We start from the raw sequence: 22,813 nt of genomic DNA, 5'->3' as shown, positions 1-22,813 counted from the left end.
TATAATGATTCAAATGTGTGTATGTTTTCTTTAAATAGATTAAGAACATATCAAAGGGGAAGTTAATCTAGTCAGTGAATTTATAAGAGCCTTTTACATCCTTCAACACAATCTGACCCCCCTTCAGCAAAGCTGATGTATTCAGGTTGAGTGGGGCACTTTGTTTGGTATGTAGGACAATGTGTGATGACCATATATTGACCACAAGCATTTTTTTTTGAAACCGAGAAAAATTTGACAGGTTAATGTAGGTTAACAGCCCTACCTCTAACACAATCTAGACTGTACATTTATACCCGTTGGCGTTCACACACATCACATCACATTATCTCTAGCCGCTTTATCCTTCTACAGGGTCGCAGGCAAGCTGGAGCCTATCCCAGCTGACTACGGGCGAAAGGCGGGGTACACCCTGGACAAGTCACCAGGTCATCACAGGGCTGACACATAGACACAGACAACCATTCACACTCACATTCACACCTACGGTTAATTTAGAGTCACCAGTTAACCTAACCTGCATGTCTTTGGACTGTGGGGGAAACCGGAGCACCCGGAGGAAACCCACGCGGACACGGGGAGAACATGCAAACTCCGCACAGAAAGGCCCTCGCCGGCCCCGGGGCTCGAACCCAGGACCTTCTTGCTGTGAGGCGACAGCGCCAACCACTACACCACCGTGCCGCCCCGACCTTATCATATTTAATTTCATTCATGTCTATTATCGTCATACTCTTATGTATTAGACCAGTGCTACCTGATGACGATTTAAGTCTCTTAGCTCCTTCTCAGCTCTGGTAATATACTATTTAAAAAAAAACAATAAATAGTACGGTAATGTTAAATCTTACTTGTGAAAAGTAATCCCCCTGCTTCTGTTTGAAATGGTTCGCTCGTTTGAGCAGGAGTACGCTGAGCACCAGCCTGGCATCTTGTCTCTTGTCTTCTTCTTCAGTCGTGTAGTATGGTGCAGTAATAGACGTTACCTTGATATATATGAGTATCTCGCGCTTATCTCACCACTCCAAGATGGCGACCGTATTTCTCGCGTCAGAACAGCCAACGCTCCGTCTACGTAATAATAGGATGTCTATGGGGAATTTCCACATTGGAATTTTTGCAGGAATTCTGACAGCACAGATTTTTTTTTTTAAGACCAAAACCCAGATCTGGTGCTATGCCACCCTTAGTCACACATTCAAGGCCCAGGTTCTTAATCACTGACGTTTTATTGCACCGACAAACATAAAAACACCGTAGAACTAGACAAGATAAATATAAAGCATCCAACAGTCAATCATACGTTCAAACATGCAAAACAATCTTAGACGTTATTAAAATAATAACCAAACAAAACGTAACATACCACTTTTGCCCGCTTGTAGACTGAGAGGATTGTACAGCTTGCAGTTCCTTAGTGAGTCTAAGAGAGGATTTTACAACTTGTAGTTCTTGACGGTAAACTAAAAAAAGGATATTACGACTTGTAGCTTCTTAAACAAGTAGCATAACTTGACAAACGATTGACATCACATGCATAACGGGAATTTTTTTTTCGCGGTCCGGTTTCCATTAAATCGTGCTCTCTGATAGGCTCGTGAGCGGTCCGGAATCCTACGATCCGGACCCCGGTTACGGACCTTTGGCGACTCACTCGTTCACAACAACAACAAGCAGAGTAGCAATTTTTTGTCAACATTTTTGTCGCCTAGATCAGGGAAGCGATCTAGATCAAGTTTTCTTTTCGGAAAATTCTGAGCTGACGTAGCTTGTCAAACAGGATTTTGACGAGCTTGGAGCAGGTTTGCTCTAAATATGATTTCCCTTTCGGGCGCTCTCATTTTCTGTTAGAATTTGGTAAAGAAAAACTAAATATATTATTTACCAGCTTAAGGTCGGTCCATATCGTGAAATACCATGACTGAGGTCTTGAAAATACTGACTGTGGCCTATACACTATATTGCCAAAAGTATTTGCTCACCTGCCTTGACTCACATATGAGCTTAAGTGACACCCCATTCCTAATCCATAGGGTTCAATATGACGTCGGTCCACCCTTTGCAGCTAGAACAGCTTCAACTCTTCTGGGAAGGCTGTCCACAAGGTTTAGGAGTGTGTTTATGGGAATTTTTGACCATTCTTCCAGAAGCGCATTTGTGAGGTCACACACTGATGTTGGACGAGAAGGCCTGGCTCTCAGTCTCCGCTCTAATTCATCCCAAAGGTGTTCTATCGGGTTGAGGTCAGGACTCTGTGCAGGCCAGTCAAGTTCATCCACACCAGACTCTGTCATCCATGTCTTTATGGACCTTGCTTTGTGCACTGGTGCACAGTCATGTTGGAAGAGGAAGGGGCCAGCTCCAAACTGTAAAAACAGTCTGCATGCCTAGGTGCTTGATTTTATACACCTGTGGCCATGGAAGTGATTGGAACACCTGATTCCGATAATTTGGATGGGTGAGCAAATACTTCTGGCACTATAGTGTGTGTGTGTATATATATATATATATATATATATATATATATATATATATATATATATACACATATATATACACACATATATAGTATATATATATATACTACTTTTGAACGGTAGTGTGTGTATATATATATATATATATATATATATATATATATATATATATATATATACACACACACTACCGTTCAAAAGTTTGGGGTCACTTTGAAATGTCCTTATTTTTGAAAGAAAAGCACTGTTCTTTTCAATGAAGATCACTTTAAACTAATCAGAAATCCACTCTATACATTGCTAATGTGGTAAATGACTATTCTAGCTGCAAATGTCTGGTTTTTGGTGCAATATCTCCATAGGTGTATAGAGGCCCATTTCCAGCAACTCTCACTCCAGTGTTCTAATGGTACAATGTGTTTGCTCATTGCCTCAGAAGGCTAATGGATGATTAGAAAACCCTTGTACAATCATGTTAGCACAGCTGAAAACAGTTGAGCTCTTTAGAGAAGCTATAAAACTGACCTTCCTTTGAGCAGATTGAGTTTCTGGAGCATCACATTTGTGGGGTCGATTAAATGCTCAAAATGGCCAGAAAAATGTCTCGACTATATTTTCTATTCATTTTACAACTTATGGTGGGAAATAAAAGTGTGACTTTTCATGGAAAACACAAAATTGTCTGGGTGACCCCAAACTTTTGAACGGTAGTGTGTGTGTATATATATATATATATATATATATATATATATATATATATATATATATGTATACACATTTCAAAATATACCCAAACATTAAAAAAATCACTATATTTAAATAAATTACATCATTTTAATACAAAATCATGATAAATACCATATAAATTGTGCAATATTTAAATATATGAAATAAGCTAGTCGAGATTTATTAGCGGCGGCACGGTGGTGTAGTGGTTAGCGCTGTCGCCTCACAGCAAGAAGGTCCGGGTTCGAGCCCCGGGGCCGGCGAGGGCCTTTCTGTGCGGAGTTTGCATGTTCTCCCCGTGTCCGCGTGGGTTTCCTCCGGGTGCTCCGGTTTCCCCCACAGTCCAAAGACATGCAGGTTAGGTTAACTGGTGACTCTAAATTGACCGTAGGTGTGAGTGTGAGTGTGAATGGTTGTCTGTGTCTATGTGTCAGCCCTGTGATGACCTGGCGACTTGTCCAGGGTGTACCCCGCCTTTCGCCCGTAGTCAGCTGGGATAGGCTCCAGCTTGCCTGCGACCCTGTAGGACAGGATAAAGCGGCTAGAGATAATGAGATGAGATGACAGATTTATTAGCATAATTGTACAAATTAGCTCAAGACACCACATAGTGGAGAAAGTATTGAAAAGCTTTGTGACTGCAAATAAAGGTGCAATTCATAACCAACATGCCTGCATCAAAAGAAATAAAGTTATACAATAATATTGGTTTATAAATGTATTTATGATCCGCGATATCTTCTTCAGCTCTTTTAAAGATTTGGAAGATACGGGACATGCTCATGTTAGATGAGAACTACCACCTCTGTTTTTATCTCGTAGTATCAATGAAATGTCAGTGTGGAAAGATGGGGAGTTTTCCCAGCCATCTGAATTTCCCTACATGACATTAATGTGGTTTCAGGTCATAATTTATTCCGTCATCTTTAAAGGATTACTTGGAAATCAGGCGAATTTCTGAATTGTAAAAATTTTAAAGGAGAACCGAAGGCAAATTTTTTATTATCAAAATTCTATTTCTCATTTTATTAAATATAGGAACGCATTTTTGATGGCTGTTTTGTAACTGCTATAGCAAGTTATGAGTGTTTGAAATACACTCTGTAATATATCAGTCCGTATGTCAAAGCAATGGCCGTAAACGAGATTCGTTGAGACCTGTGTGAGACATCGTAGGACGGAAGTAAAACGTACAGCGGAAATCAAAGCGACCAACATCTGCCAACGTTGTCAAAAGACGTGTGTGCCTTCTTTCAAACGCTGAAGCCGGAAGTTTTGTTTGTTTTGATAGCAATCAGGAAAGTTTGAAAAAAGTAGGCAGTAATCGTCATTTAAACTCGTTTTTGTGCAATATTTCGTTTAGAAAACAGTTTTCAAAATGGCGGCACTGACACCTGGCTGACACTTCACGTTTCGAAGTCTCGCACAAGTCTCGTGAAGATCGCGCGGATAAGCGACGCCTGCCGTGGACCAAACGAACTAAATTCAACACGGCTAAAAACCGAATAGGCCGATAAGTATAATATTTAATTGCAATTAGTTGCCAATACGAGTCACGATATAAGGTTACTAAAACCGAAAACGTAATTGAATAACACGTTAATTAAGAAATAAAGCAAGTTTAAAAATGACTTCAGTTCTCCTTTAAGGCTTTTTTTTTTTGTCGATCTCAGTGACAGTTCAGCAGAAAAGATTCATTTTTATTCCTTGTCAAAGCAAATAGCTGCTATTTGGCCACTCTATAAATTAAATGAATATGCAGTGTTAGTTGTTGAATTGTAGGTCAATGGCACGGAATCAGAAATGTAGCAGAAAGTGAAATAATGAAGGACAAACATTTTCCAGCTCATTCAAATGACCACATCTGAAGATACCGTAGAAATCTTGAAGGGCTCTACGGGGTATTGAATTTAAGCAAATTTCTTTCTCATAATAATCTGTTTCCTCCATTTAACACCCCGGTGAATGTCTCTCACTTCTCGTTTCACATGAAGTTATCAGTTAGAATATGAGATAATGTGAGCTCGTGGGTGTCTGCCAACATTTTCTAGTGCTGTCGAAAATCTCTCGTGGCCATGCTGCTAACTGTCGCGTGCTCGTGGCTTTTTACAGTAAAAACCTAGCGGGATCATACGAGGGTACTTCAAAAAGTTCTCAGCCTCACCCAGAAAATGTCACGGGAGAAAGATTGTTCATGCATTATTTTTCAGCATAGTCTCCTTTAACTCGGTCCACCGATGTTCAAGCTTCGCTATCCCAAAGTGGAAGAAGGTCACATCTTGAGCCTGCAGATCCTCTTCAGCAGCATGGATTACTTCATCATCATCATCATCACTGTGAAAATGGTGACCACACGAGTAAGATTTCAGTTTGGGAAACAGACAGAAGTCAGGCGGTGCCAGGTCGGGTGAGCAAGGTGCACGGGGCAACAGTTCAAAGCCACATTTGACTGCTTCTGACCCTGCCACCTGTGCAGTGCGGACGGCTGCATTGTCCTGGAGCTACATCACGCCAGCTCAAAGCTTTCCTCTCGTTTTTTTTTTTTCTTCTTTGATTGCTTCTTTCATTTGAGTGTTTGTGGACAGTGATTACAAGGCTTTATATTATACAGTTATGCCCCAAAATAGGAGTTACGCCCCTTGTTTCTGGCTGAGGCCGAGAACTTTTCAAAGTACCCTCGTACCGTACATGTTTAATGTGCTTTTTGGAAATTTTTCCTTTTCTTTTTTTCCTGGTTCATTATTAGCCTGAATAATTAGACATAAAGAAAGTTGGTGAATTCAAGTACCTGGGGTCAACTGTGCAGGAAAATGGGGGCTGCGATAGTGAGGTGAGAAAGAGAGTGCAGGCAGGGTGGAGCAGTCGGAGAAGGATTCCGGGAGTCGTTTGTGATAGGAAAGTCCCAGCAAAAGTGAAAGGTAAGATGTATAAGACAGTAGTGAGACCAGCTGTGATGTATGGATTGGAGACCGTACCCTTAACGAAGAGACAGGAGGCAAAGTCGGAGGTGGCGGAGTTGAGGATGTTAAGGTTTGCGATGGGAGGTTGGACAGGATAAGGAACGAGCACATCAGAGGGACAGCACATGTGGAGAGCTTGGGAATTAAGCTAAGAGAGATGAGACTGAGATGGTCTGGGTGCATCCTGAGAAGAGATGCAGAGCATGTGGGAAGGAGAATGTTGAGGATGGAGCTGCCAGAGGATGGATGTGGTGAGAGAGGACATGAAAGTGGCAGGTGTGGTAGAGAAGGATGCAGAAGACAGGGAGCAATGGAGACAAAAGATCCGCTGTGGCGACCCCTAATCGGGAGCAGCCAAAAGAAGAAGAAGAAGAATATTATTAGCCTGAATATGAACCCATTTATTAGACACGCTGTTTTGATATAGGCCTTTTTTAGTTTATGAGACCTGTTTATTCTTGTGAAATATATATATATATATATATATGAAGAGTTCAGATGCAAAACCCCCTAAACGCCATCTCTGTGAAAAATGAGTTAATGATGTTGTGTGAATCCTGTCTACATCTAGTATATGTAAGTGAAATATTTTTGTCAAAAAATTACATAAAAACCACTCCCCGTCTTGTCTAAAATATCGGTTTAGTATCAAAAACCTCTAAATGCCACTTCACTTTAGCAGCAAAAGCCTCTACTTTCAACAACCAATCAGAACGTGACCTGGACTCGTGTGCCATAACGTTTGTAAACAAAGTTTCGTCAGAAAAACTTTATTCACAGGAAGATTTTTGCGAAATGGCAGCTAATACCGACATGAATTACGATGGCATGAATGAACCTGTCCTCCAGACAGTGAATGGGCGGAGGAAACGTCGTGTTGTGGAAAATCATGGTCACTATTTAGCGAAAATGAAGCGATATAGCGGCGAAAATATTGAAAATGGAATAGTCTGCCATCACAACAGCTTGATGTGCGCCGCGGTAAGCGGGGGGGACGACACAATACCACAATAACCTAAAATGCTCGGTTCAGCAGCAAATGTCCAAATTTCGGTCTGAAAGGCTCTATTTCATCCCAAACAACGTTAAAACAGGGCTTTAAGTGCAAAATAGAGAACTAACATTTTAAATAATTGTCATGTTAAAATCTTTTGTTAATATATTAAATTTGTTGTCTTGTACCTCAACTTCATCTTCATCATTAACTTACTTATATCCATCTAAGCTCGTTGCACTGCTGTATTATTATTATTATTATTATTATTATCACAGTTATTGTGTCAATGTTGTTAATGTTACTAACTTAAACTTGCCCTTCTTGGCAGAATATTGCTTGTTGCATTTACTGTACATGTATTTGTGTTAAGATTTTCATGTTGTTTACACCAGGTTTTTATTGCACTTCAGTATTATTCCAATGTATTTTATTTGGTTTAGTACTTTGTATCATTTGCTTGTATCATTTAAACTGTGTGGATTTCAAATTTCTTAAATGTTGACATGACAGGCCTTTTGCCTTCATTTATGAAGAGGAGTGTTGGTATTTATTTAGGTATTGCTTAAAAACATGACACGATTATCTCATGATCATAGGTCCATTAACTTAGCTATGAATGTGCCAACCACACCACCATCACTATTACAACCACCCTATATGTGTGGCATACTAATTTTCAATGTTTCCAGTTGTATCTCTGGTGATTTTGTAACACTTACCCATGTCTGTAAGGAAAAAATGGATTTAGAGGTTTTTGCACACAAAGAACCTATGGATTTAGCTGGTTTTGACGCAAAAGAAAGAAAATATTTGTTAAAAACAGTAATTTTGCTGAAGTAACATTTGTGAGATTAACACAGTGTTTTCCCTAACTAATAACCTTGTGATTTCAAATGAATCTAGGTTTCTATACTTAAATACAAAGGCCTGATAAAAAATGGCCTTTTTCTCAAAAAGTGGTCAAGTGGAGTTAGAGGGTTTTGCATCTGAACTCTTCATATATATATATATATATATATATATATATATATATATATATATATATATATGTATAAAATTTACCAGCTGGGAGGTCCGTATCGTGAAATACCATGACTAAGGTTTTGAAAATACTGACCGAGGCCTCTGAGAGCACACAATTTGATGGAAACCGGACTGTGAAAAAAATATAGATATTTTGATCACACTCACCAAAGGTGATAATTAGGCTTTAAACATTCTCTCACAAAACGTTCGGCTGGAGTTATTAACAACACGACAAAGTGAAAATATTAAATCTTGATCAGTGCAACTGAACACAGTTGCCTTTCACCAGCACATTAACTTAATGAAACGTGTAACGAGGACACTGTTTAGTCCTTACAGCTTTAAAGGCATGTGCTTGGTGCACTTGTGACCTCAGAGCTTGCACTCTGCCGATCATGCAGAAAACCCTGTTTACAGATTTCCTGGTTAGATCTAATTTTGGTTAATTTCCCCTCTGCAGCGAGAAAGTACAACATTTAAAAACGAATCATGCTTTTTGGTTTGTTTTCTGTCTTTCTAAAGGGGTGTTCACACGGCACATATTTGCATCGATGCTGCACTGATGTATTTTGTTGCGATATATCTTACACCGGTGTAAATTTTGTGGCGCGTTCACACGTCACAAACCTGCTTACTAGAGAGAAGCGTGTTAGCACCGGTGCAGCCCCACTTGCGTTCACACCGCAGTTTTTGCGACCGTGCTATACGATAGTAATAATGTGGAAATGAAATACGCGCATGCGTGAAAATGTACTTCCTTTTCCCGGTTGTCATGGCATCACCAAGCGCCGGGAAAACAACGTGGATGAAGACACCAGTGTTGCCAGATACTGCTGACGTTTTCCAGCCCAAAATATGTTCACATCCGCCAAAATGCACTTAAAACCGCCCATTCTGGCAACACTGGAAGACACGCAGTTCTGTTGTTGTTGATATTCGCCATTTTGGAAGCGCAAAATACCAGGACGCAAATTATGCAATGCCCGTATGTAATCAACTCTCCTCACGCGTAGCGAGTCTACCCCTGTAGCGTTCAGACGTCCCATTTTATATCGGTGCTGCCCCGCAAACTAGCATTTACTCCGGAGTAAATTTCTTAAACCTTAGATTTGCACCGGTTTAAGCCGCTTTCAGGGGCTACACCGGTATAACTTTATACCGTGTGAACGCTGTACCGGGGCAGCCCCGGTGCTACACCGGAGTAAAAGTTGCCGTGTGAACACCCCTTAAGAAAAGGGTATAAAATGCCGACTGAAATCGTTCATCCAGTTCATCTTATTTATCGTTTAATTGTCAGATAGACCAATGAACCGACGCACGGTTTGATTGGACAATCTGATAGATTAAAAAAATAAGCGCTGCATACCGTATGTTCTGTCATGCTTGGTTCGACATCCAGACATTTGTTAACAGCAAATAAAGTAACTTTATACCGATGTCTGTCTTTTGGTCTTTGAGACAGGACGGCTTCGCCCTGCTCCCCGGTTTGTACCATCCACACCTGGAGACACCGTATACATCTTCTGGTCATTACTGTAACACATATTATTAGTCATAGCACAATATGTAAAGCACAGTTTCTAAGTATAAACTAGAGCTAGTGGGAGAAAGATGTGTGTTGGTACGCTTGGTTGATTTCACTGCCGATGCTTGAAGCCTCATGAGACAATAAAAAGTGCTGAATAAAGCCGAGTCCATCTGATTATAGCAGAGACTTAAGCGGATCAGTTGTAAAAACAGATCATCCATTCTTTTGTTCCATTATTATGTTTGATTTCAGTAATCATATTTATTGATTGAGCAAGAGTGAATTATAATTAGTTTAGATGCGATTGAGCAGAACAACATAGTTGCAATGAAGCAATAAGGAGTGTGCAGTTTCAAATTTTAGTTGTAGAAAAAAAATCTTGAGACTGTATATTTACTTTGTCATATGTATGATTTTGTATTTTGTTGCTGTTTCCACAGCGTGTCCTACTCTGTACATGTCTCTGATGATTATCCAGGTAAAGTATTTTTTTTCCCTTGAATTTCTATATTATTTTACATCACTGGTTTTCAAAGTGGGACCCCCAGATGTCTGTGAATCGTAGCTGAGCGGGGGATCGATGTATATCTGCAGTGCTGTGCAAAAGTTTTAGCACACGCAAAGTAATGCTGTAGAGCAAAAATGCCGTCAAAACAATGACATTAATTGGCTCGACGTTAAAAATACTATAAGGAGCAGTAAACAGGAATAAATAAAACAAAATCAATCTTTGGAAATGACGCTTTACATAAAAAAATAGCAGTCTCAGGTACAGCGAGTGCAGTTTGATAAGGAAATGAGCTGTAGGTTTTACTGAGCATCTTACAGAACCAGCCACAGTTCTTCTGGACACTTTGACTGTCACACTCGCTTCTTCATTTTACACCAAAACCCAGAACACTTCACTGTGTTTTTTTTTGTCTGAAAAAATGGTCTTTTATGTAATATGCTGCTTTCTTTATTGACATATAAATATATATATATTAGTGCTGTCAAGCGATTAAAATATTTAATCGCGATTAATGTCGCGACTGTCATAGTTAACTCGCGATTAATCACAATTTAATCGCACATTTTTGTCACATGAAAAACCATTGTAATTCTCTTATCAGCATAAAAAAGTGAATGGGCTTGCTCACCGTTCGAACTACGGGGGTACACGGGGGATCCGAGATCCCCTGAAACAGACATGAGATCCCTTGAAAACATGATTTGGGAAATGTTGGGGGGTCTCTAAAATATTGGCAAAATGATGTTTATTGACATAGCAATCGTGTGTAACGGGAAGCATTTGCATATCCGAAGTGAGCGCGCGATGGAGATCCGCACTCTGAGACAAGCGCAAGCACACACCCCCCCCCCCCCAATGGAAAATAAGGGACCCCCCAAAAATATCGGCATAGTTCGAACACTGGTTGTACCAATGTTTTTTTTTTTTTATTGCAGAGCATAACACGTCTTGTCACAGCCACTGCAAAGTGGGGCTGGAGCCACCGATGGGAAAATGAAAAACTTAAGCCGAGCACCGTGGCGCTTCGGGGGAGGGCAGAGGACTCTGGCTGTGCGGGGCGTGGCATCATGTCACAGAGCGTTAATCTCGCGATAAAAAAATTATCGCCATTAAAATTGAGTCAAGTTAACGCGTTAATAACGCGACATTTTTGACAGCACTAATATATATATATTTTTTTTCTGGAAAACAAACGTTTGGAACTCTAAAATGTTTTTGTAATGACTCGATAATGTAAAAGTCATAAAATAGAAATCTATAACCAAACAAATGCCTCATACTTTTCCACAACACTGTGTGTGTGTGTGTGTGTGTGTGTGTGTGTATATACACACAAGGGTAAGTCAAAAAGTTTGAAGACAAATGAAAAAAGTCTTTATTTATGAAAATAACAAAGCTGTTTCTCTACATATCCTCCATTTAAGTCTAAACACTTCTGTAAGCGATGTTTCCATCGGAGAATTCCTTCTTTGTATTCCTTTTTTGAATTCTTTTGAATTCCTTTTGAAATGATAACATCTGTTTTAGAACTTTTTGACTTACCCTCATATATATGATTAAAAAATTTAATCGCGATTAATCTCAGAATTTCATATAGTTAATTGCGATTAATCACATTTTTAAATGAATAAGGCTTTTAAAGTGAAATGTTACGATTAAAATGGTGAACACATTTTATGCTAAAAGTACTTGTTAAAAACTGCTGGGAAAAGAGAAAATGGTAAGGGAATTTATTCACTCACATACTAGGCAGTACTGAACATACAAAACACAAAATGGATTTTGTGATGGATTAGGGAGCTGTAGTCTCAAATATAAAACATGGAGTCACATACTACTGTGTCTCAGTTCAGACATGTGTGACAAAAGAAAATAAAAATGAAATAAAACTTCAATTGTGCCGGAGTTGTATTCAGTCACAGCCTACAGGACTTTGCAGTGCTGTGCAAACAAAAATAAATTGCAGTTGGACTTATGACAGTGCTACAGCATACTGAAATCTCACTTTACAAAAGTCTTTTAGAACTGCAAAGTGCATACCAAAACCAACTCAATCACACTCTTGTTTTGAAATGCAACTTCCCGTTTAACAGACCTTTCTCCATCACTCACACGTACTCTTATTGCAGCAGCGCACGACAAGCCTCAACATGAACTATGGGTGACCCGCAGGGCCAAATTAGAATTTGCGTTAACGCCACTATTTTTTTTAATCGCGATAAATTGAGATCGCGTTAATGCGTTATTATCACGTTAACTTCGACAGCCCTAATAAATATATATACACCTAGTACTGTTATAGAGAAAATGTTATAGAGAAAAATATGTCTGTATCTGAGCAGCATGTTACATAAGAGAGCACTTTTCAGATTAAAAAAGAAAACGTAATGAAGTGTTCTGGGTTTTGGTGTAAAATGAAGAAGCGAGTGTGACAGTCAAAGTGTCCAGAAGAACTGTGGCTGGTTCTGTAAGATGCTCAGTAAAACCTACAGCTCATTTCCGCATAAAACTGCACTCACTGTACCTGAGAAGACTAATTGTTTTTTAAGCAAAGGGTCACCTCACACCAAATACTGACTTTGTTTCATTTATTATGGCTTACTGATTACTGTTTATAGTATTTTTTTTTAATGTTGAAACATTTCATTATTTTTTCAGCCATTTTTGGTCGACAGCATTTCTTTACATGTGCCTCAGACTTTTGCACAGGACTGTGTGTGTACCGTATATATATATATATATATATATATATATATATATATATATATATATATATACTCTGTATATATATAAAAAACAGTTATTCCATGAAATTGAGTCGTACATGAGCTGATAGCCGACGAAGCGCGTAGCACCGAGTCAGCTATAAGCCATGAACGATGAGATTGAGCAGAATAATTGTTTTATTCTATCCACGTTCATTGGATTTTGAGAAACAGGGCATTTTTATTTTTATTGTTTACAAATTTGATCAATAAAAGCTTTATACAAAACGTCCGACAAAATCATTTCTGCTTAGGATGTAAACAAACTGGCGAAATGACAGGAGCAATTTGTGAAAAATGCGATAATAATAATAATTCTTGAAAATAAAAACAGATACGTTCTTACCATCAAATACTTTTATTCCATATTTTGTTGCTTTTTGTATTTTTGGGGGTTTTCTTCTTCTTCTTCAGGGTTTTTTTTTGGTGGTTTGCAAACCAACTTAAAGGCGCATTACCACCACCTACTGGGCTGGAATGTAGAACAGGAGATATTGGGGGAAAACCAAAAAAAAAATAAATTTTTATCTCTCTCTCTCTCTCTCTCTCTCTCTCTCTATATATATATATATATATATATATATATATATATATATATATATATATTAGTGCGATCAAGCGATTAAAATATTTAATCGCGATTAATGTCGCGACTGTCATAGTTAACTCGCGATTAATCGCAATTTAATCGCACATTTTTGTCACATGAAAAACCATTGTAATTCTCTTATCAGCATAAAAATGTGAATGGGCTTGCTTTGTACCAATATTTTTTTATTGCAAAGCATAACACGTCTTGACACAGCCACTGCAAAGTGAAACCTAAGCCAAGCACCGGTGCTAGCAAAAGAACCATGAGTGAAGTGATCTACTGCTTGAGTTAGTCTACAACTCTAATCAGAGAGACAGGTTACACAGTGACGGTAGGCTTGACATGCTTGATTATAATATAAAGTACACTATTATATTAACTTTAAGTTGTTCGTTGATAAATATTGCATTGAATCTGATCTTTACTGTTTCAGCTCACTTAACACATTTTGTACTTTTACACTTTCTGCCTATTAATGCATCGCGCTGTCCAATCAGAGGTGGCCAAATTTGCATATTACAGGAAGGATTTCTGGGATAGCATTGAGTTTACAGTTCAGAGGGATCTGGCTTCTTTAGACGCTGTCTTCTTAAAACTGAATAAATATTTAAAAAGAGCCAAATGAGCCAGTCTTTTGAACGTCTCTTTTCAAAGAACGGATCACAAAGATGCGGATCCCATCAAAGAGCCATAAATCCCATCGCTCCTAGCGCGCCCTGCCCGCGCTGGTTCTTTGGGGGAGGAGGGCAGAGGACTCTGGCTGTGCGGGGCGTGGCATTACAGTCTAGCTGCTATTGTTTTTCTAAGCAAAGTCTCTGTTCCAAGTTCCTGGCAGTTTCAAAAGCTTATGAAAAACCTACATCATGTCACAGAGCGTTAATCTCGCGCTAAAAAAATTATCGCCGTTAAAATTGAGTCAAGTTAACGTGTTAATAACGCGACATTTTTGACAGCACTAATATATATATATATATATATATATATATATATATATATATATATATATATATATATATATATATATATATATTCTTTCAGCTATTTCTGTTTCTTTTAAATACTTGATAACAGCTTTTTGAGTGGAGTTTCTATTTTATCCTCAGTTGATTCAGCAACACGCTCCGCCATTTTGATTTTCTCTACTCATGGTATATGAGCTGATATCCTAGTAGTAGAGTAGCCAATCAGAGCACTGATTGCTCATATCTATTGAATGTGGATAGAATGTATGTATTTCAGATTGATCAAGGTGATTATATTTAGGGGTCCCAACACCAAAGTAAACTCATCCCTAATATGCTCTTAAATATTTTTTGATAAATTTTAAGAATGTTCATGAAATAATTCCATACTGAGGGAGTCAGTGGAATTTATTTTGTCGTTAAAGGGGTCCTCGGCTACAAAACTTTTGCGAACCACTGTATTACATCAACAGTGAAACTACAGGATCAGTGGATATTGTGTTTTTATTTAAGCTCCTCATGTGTGCTGTTTCTGTATGCAGATTTCTTTGGATTATTTGCACCTGCTTATTATGTTAAACTCTGAATGTATAAAATAAAAGCAATAAAACCTGTAGATGTTACATATTCATTAACCATAATGGCTTTAGCTGCTTTTGTTTCCCCTACTGCTTGTCAAAGCTTAATGAACAGCATCTTTAGAGATCATGTCAAGTTTCGCTGCACTGCTATGACAAGCAGCCGGAGTCTTTTAGACAGGGTTTAATTCGGTCAATGGACTATAATTGGCCTGCCAAGAAAGCTCCTGCAGGACATGTCATGTGAAAACACAGTTAATGTAGCTGTTGAATTGCCCACCGCTTCGGCATAAAGGTACATTTAGCCTTTGTTCACCCCAATAGGTCACTTTAAAATGGTACTTTATTTTGCTTTTACTCTGTCATTACACTGGTACGTCAGTTGTAAGTGCATAAACGTGCATATTTGTCATTACAATCCTTTTGAAGCCTGTAAGTTAATGTGAACTTTTTATTACTGTAGAATGCTTTACTGTAAACATCATTAACCACAGGTTAGATGGTAGCAACAGGTTTTATGACCTGTACATTTTGGCCAGTTTAGTTTGGAGAAAAAAAAACAATTCACTTCTATCTGGTGTTAGTGTGTTGCTATAGTTGCAAAAGTAAGGAATAAAACACAGAAGGCATGCTGTTATCGGAAAAACGATCAAGGATGCGGTGACCTGACATGAAGCAGAATCATTTTTACCACCCGGACGTTAATTATTTTCCTGTAACAGCACATCCTGGAGTGTTTTTTCCTCTTCACTGTAATTGACCAATATCAACATTGCGTGGCGTCCCAGAGTAACACCAGCATCATTAAATTTGCTGATGATACTGCAGTCATCAGACTGATAACTGGGGGTGATGAGTCAATTTACAAGAGTGCAGTGGCGTCAGGACAACAGTCTGTCCCTAAATGTTAAAACAAAGAAGATGATTGTCGAGCCAGTGAACAAGGAGGAGGAAGGAGCAGCACCCAGCATTGCACATTGGTGAGACTGAGGTGGAGAGAGCGAGCACATTCAAATTCCTCGGTGTTGACAGACATCAACACGACATACCTGATGAAGAAATCTCGGCAATGTCTGTACTTCGTAGGAAGGAAATTCAGCATGCAATGTAAAACCCACAGCAGCTTCTATAGATGTAGAATTGAGAGCATCTTCACCAACTCCATCACAGCATAGTTTGGTAGTTGTACATTGCAGCTCTGAAATGCTGTACAGAGGGTGGGAAGAGCAGCGTGAACAGCGTTCAAGATAGCCGGTATCGCATCGCAAAATGCGACCCAATTTTGAAGAATAGCTCATCAATTTCCCCAGTGTATCGCACAGAAATGCGATGCAAAAAGTTGGCCAACTTCTCGAAGAAAATTGTAAGCTTTCTTTATTTCCTAACATTCCCAGGGTAACTGGGTTAGTCAGTCACCGATTGTCCAGCGGGGGATGGATGGATAAATGGTTAGTGGATAAATGGTGGTGTAGTGGTTAGCGCTGTCGCCTCACAGCAAGAAGGTCCTGGCTTCGAGCCCAGCGGCCGGCGAGGGCCTTTCTCTGCGGAGTTTGCATGTTCTCCCCGTGTCCGCGTGGGTTTCCTCCGGGTGCTCCGGTTTCCCCCACAGTCCAAAGACATGCAGGTTAGGTTAACTGGTGACTCTAAATTGACCGTAGGTGTGAATGTGAGCGTGAATGGTTGTTTGTCTCTATGTGTCAGCCCTGTGATGACCTGGCGACTTGATCAGGGCGTACCCCGCCTCTCGCCCATAGTCAGCTGGGATAGGCTCCAGCTTGCCTGCGACCCTGTAGGACAGGATAAGCGGCTACAGATGATGGATGGATGGATGGATGGATGGATAGAGACGACGGTGTTCCGTGATCGTGGTAAACGGACGGAAAACACGGAATCCAGTATTTGAAACGGAATGTCCAAAAAGTTTATTTGCACAAATTAAAACTAAATATTTTGTATCAAATAAGCCATTACAGTGTCAGACTTCACCTTTAACGTCGTTGGGGCATTATAACTTTTAAGCATAAATGGCATTATTCATGAAATTTCGAAGTACACCAAAACCTTTTTTTAACATTACTCAGAACTCTTGATCACAAAATTAGCTTTAAAATGAGAGCTCAGATAGATGACATTCCTAGCTGGATATGAGTAATGTGTAACGACCAAAAGTGGGTCTTAAAGCTCGCTGTAGTAGTCGTACCATTACGTTTGCATATTAGCACAGTGATATAAAGGCTGGGGCGGCACGGTGGTGTAGTGGTTAGCGCTGTCGCCTCACAGCAAGAAGGTCCGGGTTCGAGCCCCGTGGCTGGCGAGGGCCTTTCTGTGCGGAGTTTGCATGTTCTCCCCGTGTCCGTGTGAGTTTCCTCCGGGTGCTCCGGTTTCCCCCACAGTCCAAAGACATGCAGGTTAGGTTAACTGGTGACTCTAAATTGACCGTAGGTGTGAATGTGAGTGTGAATGGTTGTCTGTGTCTATGTGTCAGCCCTGTGATGACCTGGTGACTTGTCCAGGGTGTACCCCACCTTTCGCCTGTAGTCAGCTGGGATAGGCTCCAGCTCGCCTGCGACCCTGTAGAACAGGATAAAGCGGCTACAGATAATGAGATGAGATGAGACATAAAACGTTATCTTGAACGCTGAGCATAAACCATCTCTGTAACAGCCTTACCAATGCTTGAGAATTTCTGCCAGACTAGGGTCATCAGGAGGGCCCACAACATCATTAAGGACAATAGCCATCCCTAACATAGCCTATTCACTCTCCTACCATCAGGAAGATGCTACAGGAGTGTGAAAACAACAACAACAAGACTGAAAAACACTTTTTACCCACAGGCCATCAGGCTTGTGAATGACTTTGATCCAGTGGATATTTATCAGACTCCTTCTTCTTGTCATTGCACAGTGTCTAAAGAAACAGCACTGAAAAATTGCCTTTGATTGCTAATTTGATGATGTATTACATTACAAGTAAATAAATTGTGTATTATAAATAGGGCGTGTATTACAAAATTCAACGAGACCATTATCTTACTCTGTTCATCTGTTTATTGTGTCCTTATTGTGTGCGTGTAAACACGATTAATCAGAATTGTTTAATTAGGGCTTTATTATAGCCCGAGGTTGGTTGATCATCGTCTGTGTTAACACTAATAGATGTGCACTGTTTCCCTTTCAGACAACACATACGTCTCGAACTCCGAGAACGACGATGACGTATTAGTCACAAGAGATCCTATACCAGTTATTTTCCATAGAATTGCAACAGGTAAAGCCTTTCTGATATGACAGACATTAATACCACATCTCTTGTTTTTAATTGAAATTTGTTAAATGGGAAAAAAAATGCAAACAAGAATTGAATGATGGTGATATGTAGTAATAGTCATAGTCAATAATTAGGCTTTGTTCTCTTTCTTTCTTTAAAAAGTATTATTAATTTTTTCAATATATTTATTTTATCAACATTATTGTTATTTTTTATCATTATCATGTTCTTTTTATCATGTTACTTATTAGAATGTCTTACTAAGTGTTTACTTAAGTGTAGTTTTTAATGATATGTATTTTATTATGTATATATATTTATTTTTTTCGCGGTCCGGTTTCCATCAAATCCTGCGCTCTGATTGGCTGGCGAGCGGATCCATATCCTACAATATGGACCCTGGTTACGGACCTCTGGCGACTCGCTCGTTCACAACAACAACAAACATAGTAGCATTTTTTGTCATTTATCTTTTTTTAATAAGATTTATTTATAAGATTATCAAATATCTTATAAATTTTTGCCAGCATTTCTCAGGAGAATAGCATTAATTTTACAGCATGGATCGCGATAATGACAGTGTTCACAGCGAAAGCGAGTTTTACTACCCTGAGGAAGAAGAAATAAAAGAAAACATTTCAGGAGAAAGCTAAAAACCTGTAACTGCTGCTAACGCCGAGCAAAAACATGGCTGAATCCTGAATGACTCAATTTTGTATAAATAGGGGACTACATAGGCGGCAAAATGTAGTTTTTCTCCTGCCACGGAAGTGCACTTGTATACCGAGGAGGAAGCAATTTGCATTACAGCCGTGAATGAGGATTCAAAATGGCGGCTCGGCTCGATTTTCCTTTCCGGGCGCTCTCGTTTTCTGTTAGAATTTGGTAAAGAAAAAAATAAATATATTATTTACCAGCTTAAGGTCGGGCCGTATGGTGAAATACCGTGACCTCGGCCTTGAATACTGACCTTGGCACAGAGGGCCTCGCTCAGTACTTTCAAGACCTCGGTCACGGTATTTCACCATACGGACCTCCCAGCTGGTAAATAACATATATATATATATATATATATATATATATATATATATATATATATATATATATATATATATTTATTTTTTTTTTATTTTTATTTTTTCAACTTTTCCAGAGCCCTACTGAAAATCATATTGTCTGACGTACGTCTTCTGAATAAAGATCAGTGAGAGTGTAGTATCGTATGCGATGTAGATTAGAGTGAAATTAGACTTTTAATTTTAATTGTTCCAAACTTCTGGGCGTCTGGAAATGGTGTTAATTTACTACGTTTGAAATAATCCCTTCGTTTTGCAGCAGGAAAGCTGATTTTAGTTTTGTCAGTCTATATGTCTATTTGATTGAGCATGAAGTTTGGAAGCAGATGGCAATTTCAAACTCAGCAGCGTATTCGGACTTCACTGATTGTTTGTTCATGACATAATTCAAGTACATATTGTTTTTCAGTGGTCACATTTTTTCGTAGCTTGAATAGACCACAGATGGCCATTTTCTTCAGTTAGTCAGTAAATTGGTACATTGTCATACATTTTGGGACTAATTATACAGTTTATGCCTTGATTTTAATACTTTTCTCTGGTTTATTTTGCTGTTTAAATCTGAAATACTCATTCCAACTATTCATTTTTTTCCCTACAAACGTAAACGCAGACTGTCTTGCAAAGCAGCTCATGGATAATAAGCACTTATACACAAAATCACATACAGCTGAAAGGAAAACTAATATAAAAGTTGTCTTCGTAATGTGTTGGCTTCAGCAGCTTCAGTGAGCCTTGGTATAGTAGATATCCTGCAAGTCGCTGTAAATGTACGAGAGTGCTGAACGCTGTTCCCTCAATTGGTGTTTCAATGGTGGTGGAGAGCACTGTCGAGTGATATCACTCCAGAATCTCCCATACATGCTCTAGTGTTGTAGTCGAGTCACTAAACCTCGAGTCCGAGTCCAGTTTCGAGTCCCCAGTGTTCAAGTCCAAGTCATTAAAAGAAATTTTGAGTCAAGTCTGAGTCGGGTCCACTGTTGATCCGAGTCGAGTCCACACCATTTGACGGTGGCGGCTTTAGCGCCATTAACATTAGTTTATTCCTGAACATGACGTATGAACAGGTGAATGTGCGTTCTCTTTGTCAGGGAGCGTGAAGTATTCTGTCAGAGATGGTTGGGAGACGGATGTAAATGCAGAAGGCGTGTTTATTGATACAAGTGAAGGCGGTAAACAATCCAGAACGGCAGGCAAAATTGTAAAACAGTGAAACAGGCGATAGGTCGGGCGAGGCACAAACAGGCTATCGTAGACTCGGCAGAATCAAAGACGAGAAAAAGGAAATCAGGGATCAGGAAACCAAACAAGGAAATAAGGCTCGGAAATCTGTCAGCAATGCAACTCAATACTTCGCAAAGTAAGTGAGTTTTCATAGTTTTTATGTAGGCGTGCTGATTGCACCACCGGCGAGTGGGCTAGTGGTTAGCGTGTCCGCCTCTCGATCGGGAGATCGCGAGTTCTACTCGCGGTCGGGTCATACCAAAGACCATCATAAAAATGGTGCCTACTGCCATCTGGCAAGGCACACTGCAATATAGATGCGAGTGGGGAGTCAAACTCTCGCGGTTACCAGAGGACCAGCCCCCCACTGTAACTCTAACTATGTAATATAGGGCTACGAAACGGAGATCGGTGCCACCAAACGCACCATGAATGGTGCAGGAAGGACTTTGACTTTGGTGCCGATTGCGCCTTAATCCTAATCGTTTATGGCGCGCACGAGAATCCGCTTGGCGTGCGCACTGTCCGGTGCATGCCCGAGAGTCTATCTGATGCACGCGCCAAGACACGCAGGTGTGACACTCTTACATGAAATTAGTACAAAAATTAATGTAGATATAAATATCTTATGCCAAATTATTATGGCATGTTACAAAAAAATAAAGAAAAAATCCGAGTCCTCGTCTCCAATGTGCGAGTCCGAATGCAGTTAATGCACGAGTCCGAGTCCAAGTCCAAGTCGAGTCACGAGTCCTTAACCCTTTGATGCAAAACATATGCACACCCCTTCTAATGCACAACATGGGTCAAAAATGACCCGCATTCATTTTCCAGGTTATTTCATGCTGACTGAGTTTTTCTTTGCTCTATCTTTTGAAATCAATTTATTTTATGATTGAATATTCCAAGTATTCTTTAAATATCTTGTTTTTAATTACCACAAATCATTAATTAAATTTTTTCTTTCCGACTTTATGAACAAAAATACTTTTTATATTACTACACATGGGTCATCCAAGTGTGATTTAAAATTAAATATCTTAATATTATAATAATAATTTGTTTCAAGTAATTACTTTAGCAGTGAATGGGGCCAGTTATTTATTTATTAACTATGTAGTTAGCGAAGCCAACTACAATAAAATTAGCTAACTAAAGTAGAATATGTCAACAGCTCGGCAGCTAATAGTAATTACTTGTAACTTTCTGACAAGTAATCTACTCACTCTCAAGGGAACCTAAACATAATCCATTTTTTTCTAAGGTAATGTTAGAACAATTGAAAAACATTACTTGCATGTGTTAGATGGGCAAAGGGCGCTGTGCTGAGCTGTGAAATGTCTGACACAAGCACAATTCACAGTTCCCACCAAACGCTGGAGTAAATGCATGCGGGTCGGTTCTGACCCATGCGTGTAAACTTGATGTAGAATTACAAAAGCTGTGCTTGTTCATAACTTAAGAAAGGAAAAATAAAAACGATGATTTGTGCTAAACAAAAACAAGATATTTACTGCATATTTGGAAAAGTAAATGACAAAATGAATTTATTTCAAAAGTATATCATAGAAACACTCAGCCATACATGAAATAACCTGGAAAATGAATGCAGGTCGTTTTTGACCCATGTTGTGCATTAGAAGGGTAGTGGTACAAAAAGGGGTTTTATTCAAAAAGTAAGAAAGGAAAAAATAAAATAAAATAAAATAAGGATGTATGATGATCAAAAACAAGTTAATTGAGGAATACCTTGAATACTGAATGATGGAATGAATTTATTGCAAAGATATAGAAGATAAAAACTCAGCCGGGTCACTTTTGACCCATGTTTTGCATCAAAGGGTTAAAGTTAGGGCACGGGTCAGACTCGAGTCCGAGTCCTGGACTCGAGTACTACAAGCCTGATATGTTCTCTAGGGTTAAGATCTGGTGTTTATAAAAGTTATAGCATATAACGTACATCACTTTCATCCTCATCAAACCATTCAGTGAGCCCTCACGTCCTGTGGACGAGGAGGACATGACAGAGTCACCATTCCACTCAGGATAGAAATGTTAAACACAGGAAAAAGGTGGGACCGAATCAGAATACGTTTGTACTGCTTTGCAGTCATTCCTCTC

The 22,813-nt window shown here is 39.2% G+C and overlaps 1 protein-coding gene across 1 annotated transcript in view; it reads left to right on the top strand.

The window, feature by feature from the left end:
* parp8 (poly (ADP-ribose) polymerase family, member 8) overlaps nucleotides 1-22,813 on the top strand; it is a 141,116-nt gene that overhangs the window by 53,590 nt on the left and 64,713 nt on the right. The window contains exons 3-4 of the mRNA XM_060907274.1: nucleotides 10,155-10,192; nucleotides 18,303-18,392. Coding sequence (XP_060763257.1) covers nucleotides 10,155-10,192; nucleotides 18,303-18,392 — 128 coding nt within the window. The remainder of the gene's footprint in view (nucleotides 1-10,154; nucleotides 10,193-18,302; nucleotides 18,393-22,813) is intronic.

This window comes from Neoarius graeffei, chromosome 24 (assembly GCF_027579695.1).
Source record: "Neoarius graeffei isolate fNeoGra1 chromosome 24, fNeoGra1.pri, whole genome shotgun sequence".
In the NCBI taxonomy this organism is placed as follows: domain Eukaryota; kingdom Metazoa; phylum Chordata; class Actinopteri; order Siluriformes; family Ariidae; genus Neoarius; species Neoarius graeffei.
This window is presented reverse-complemented; position numbering and strand designations above follow the sequence as displayed.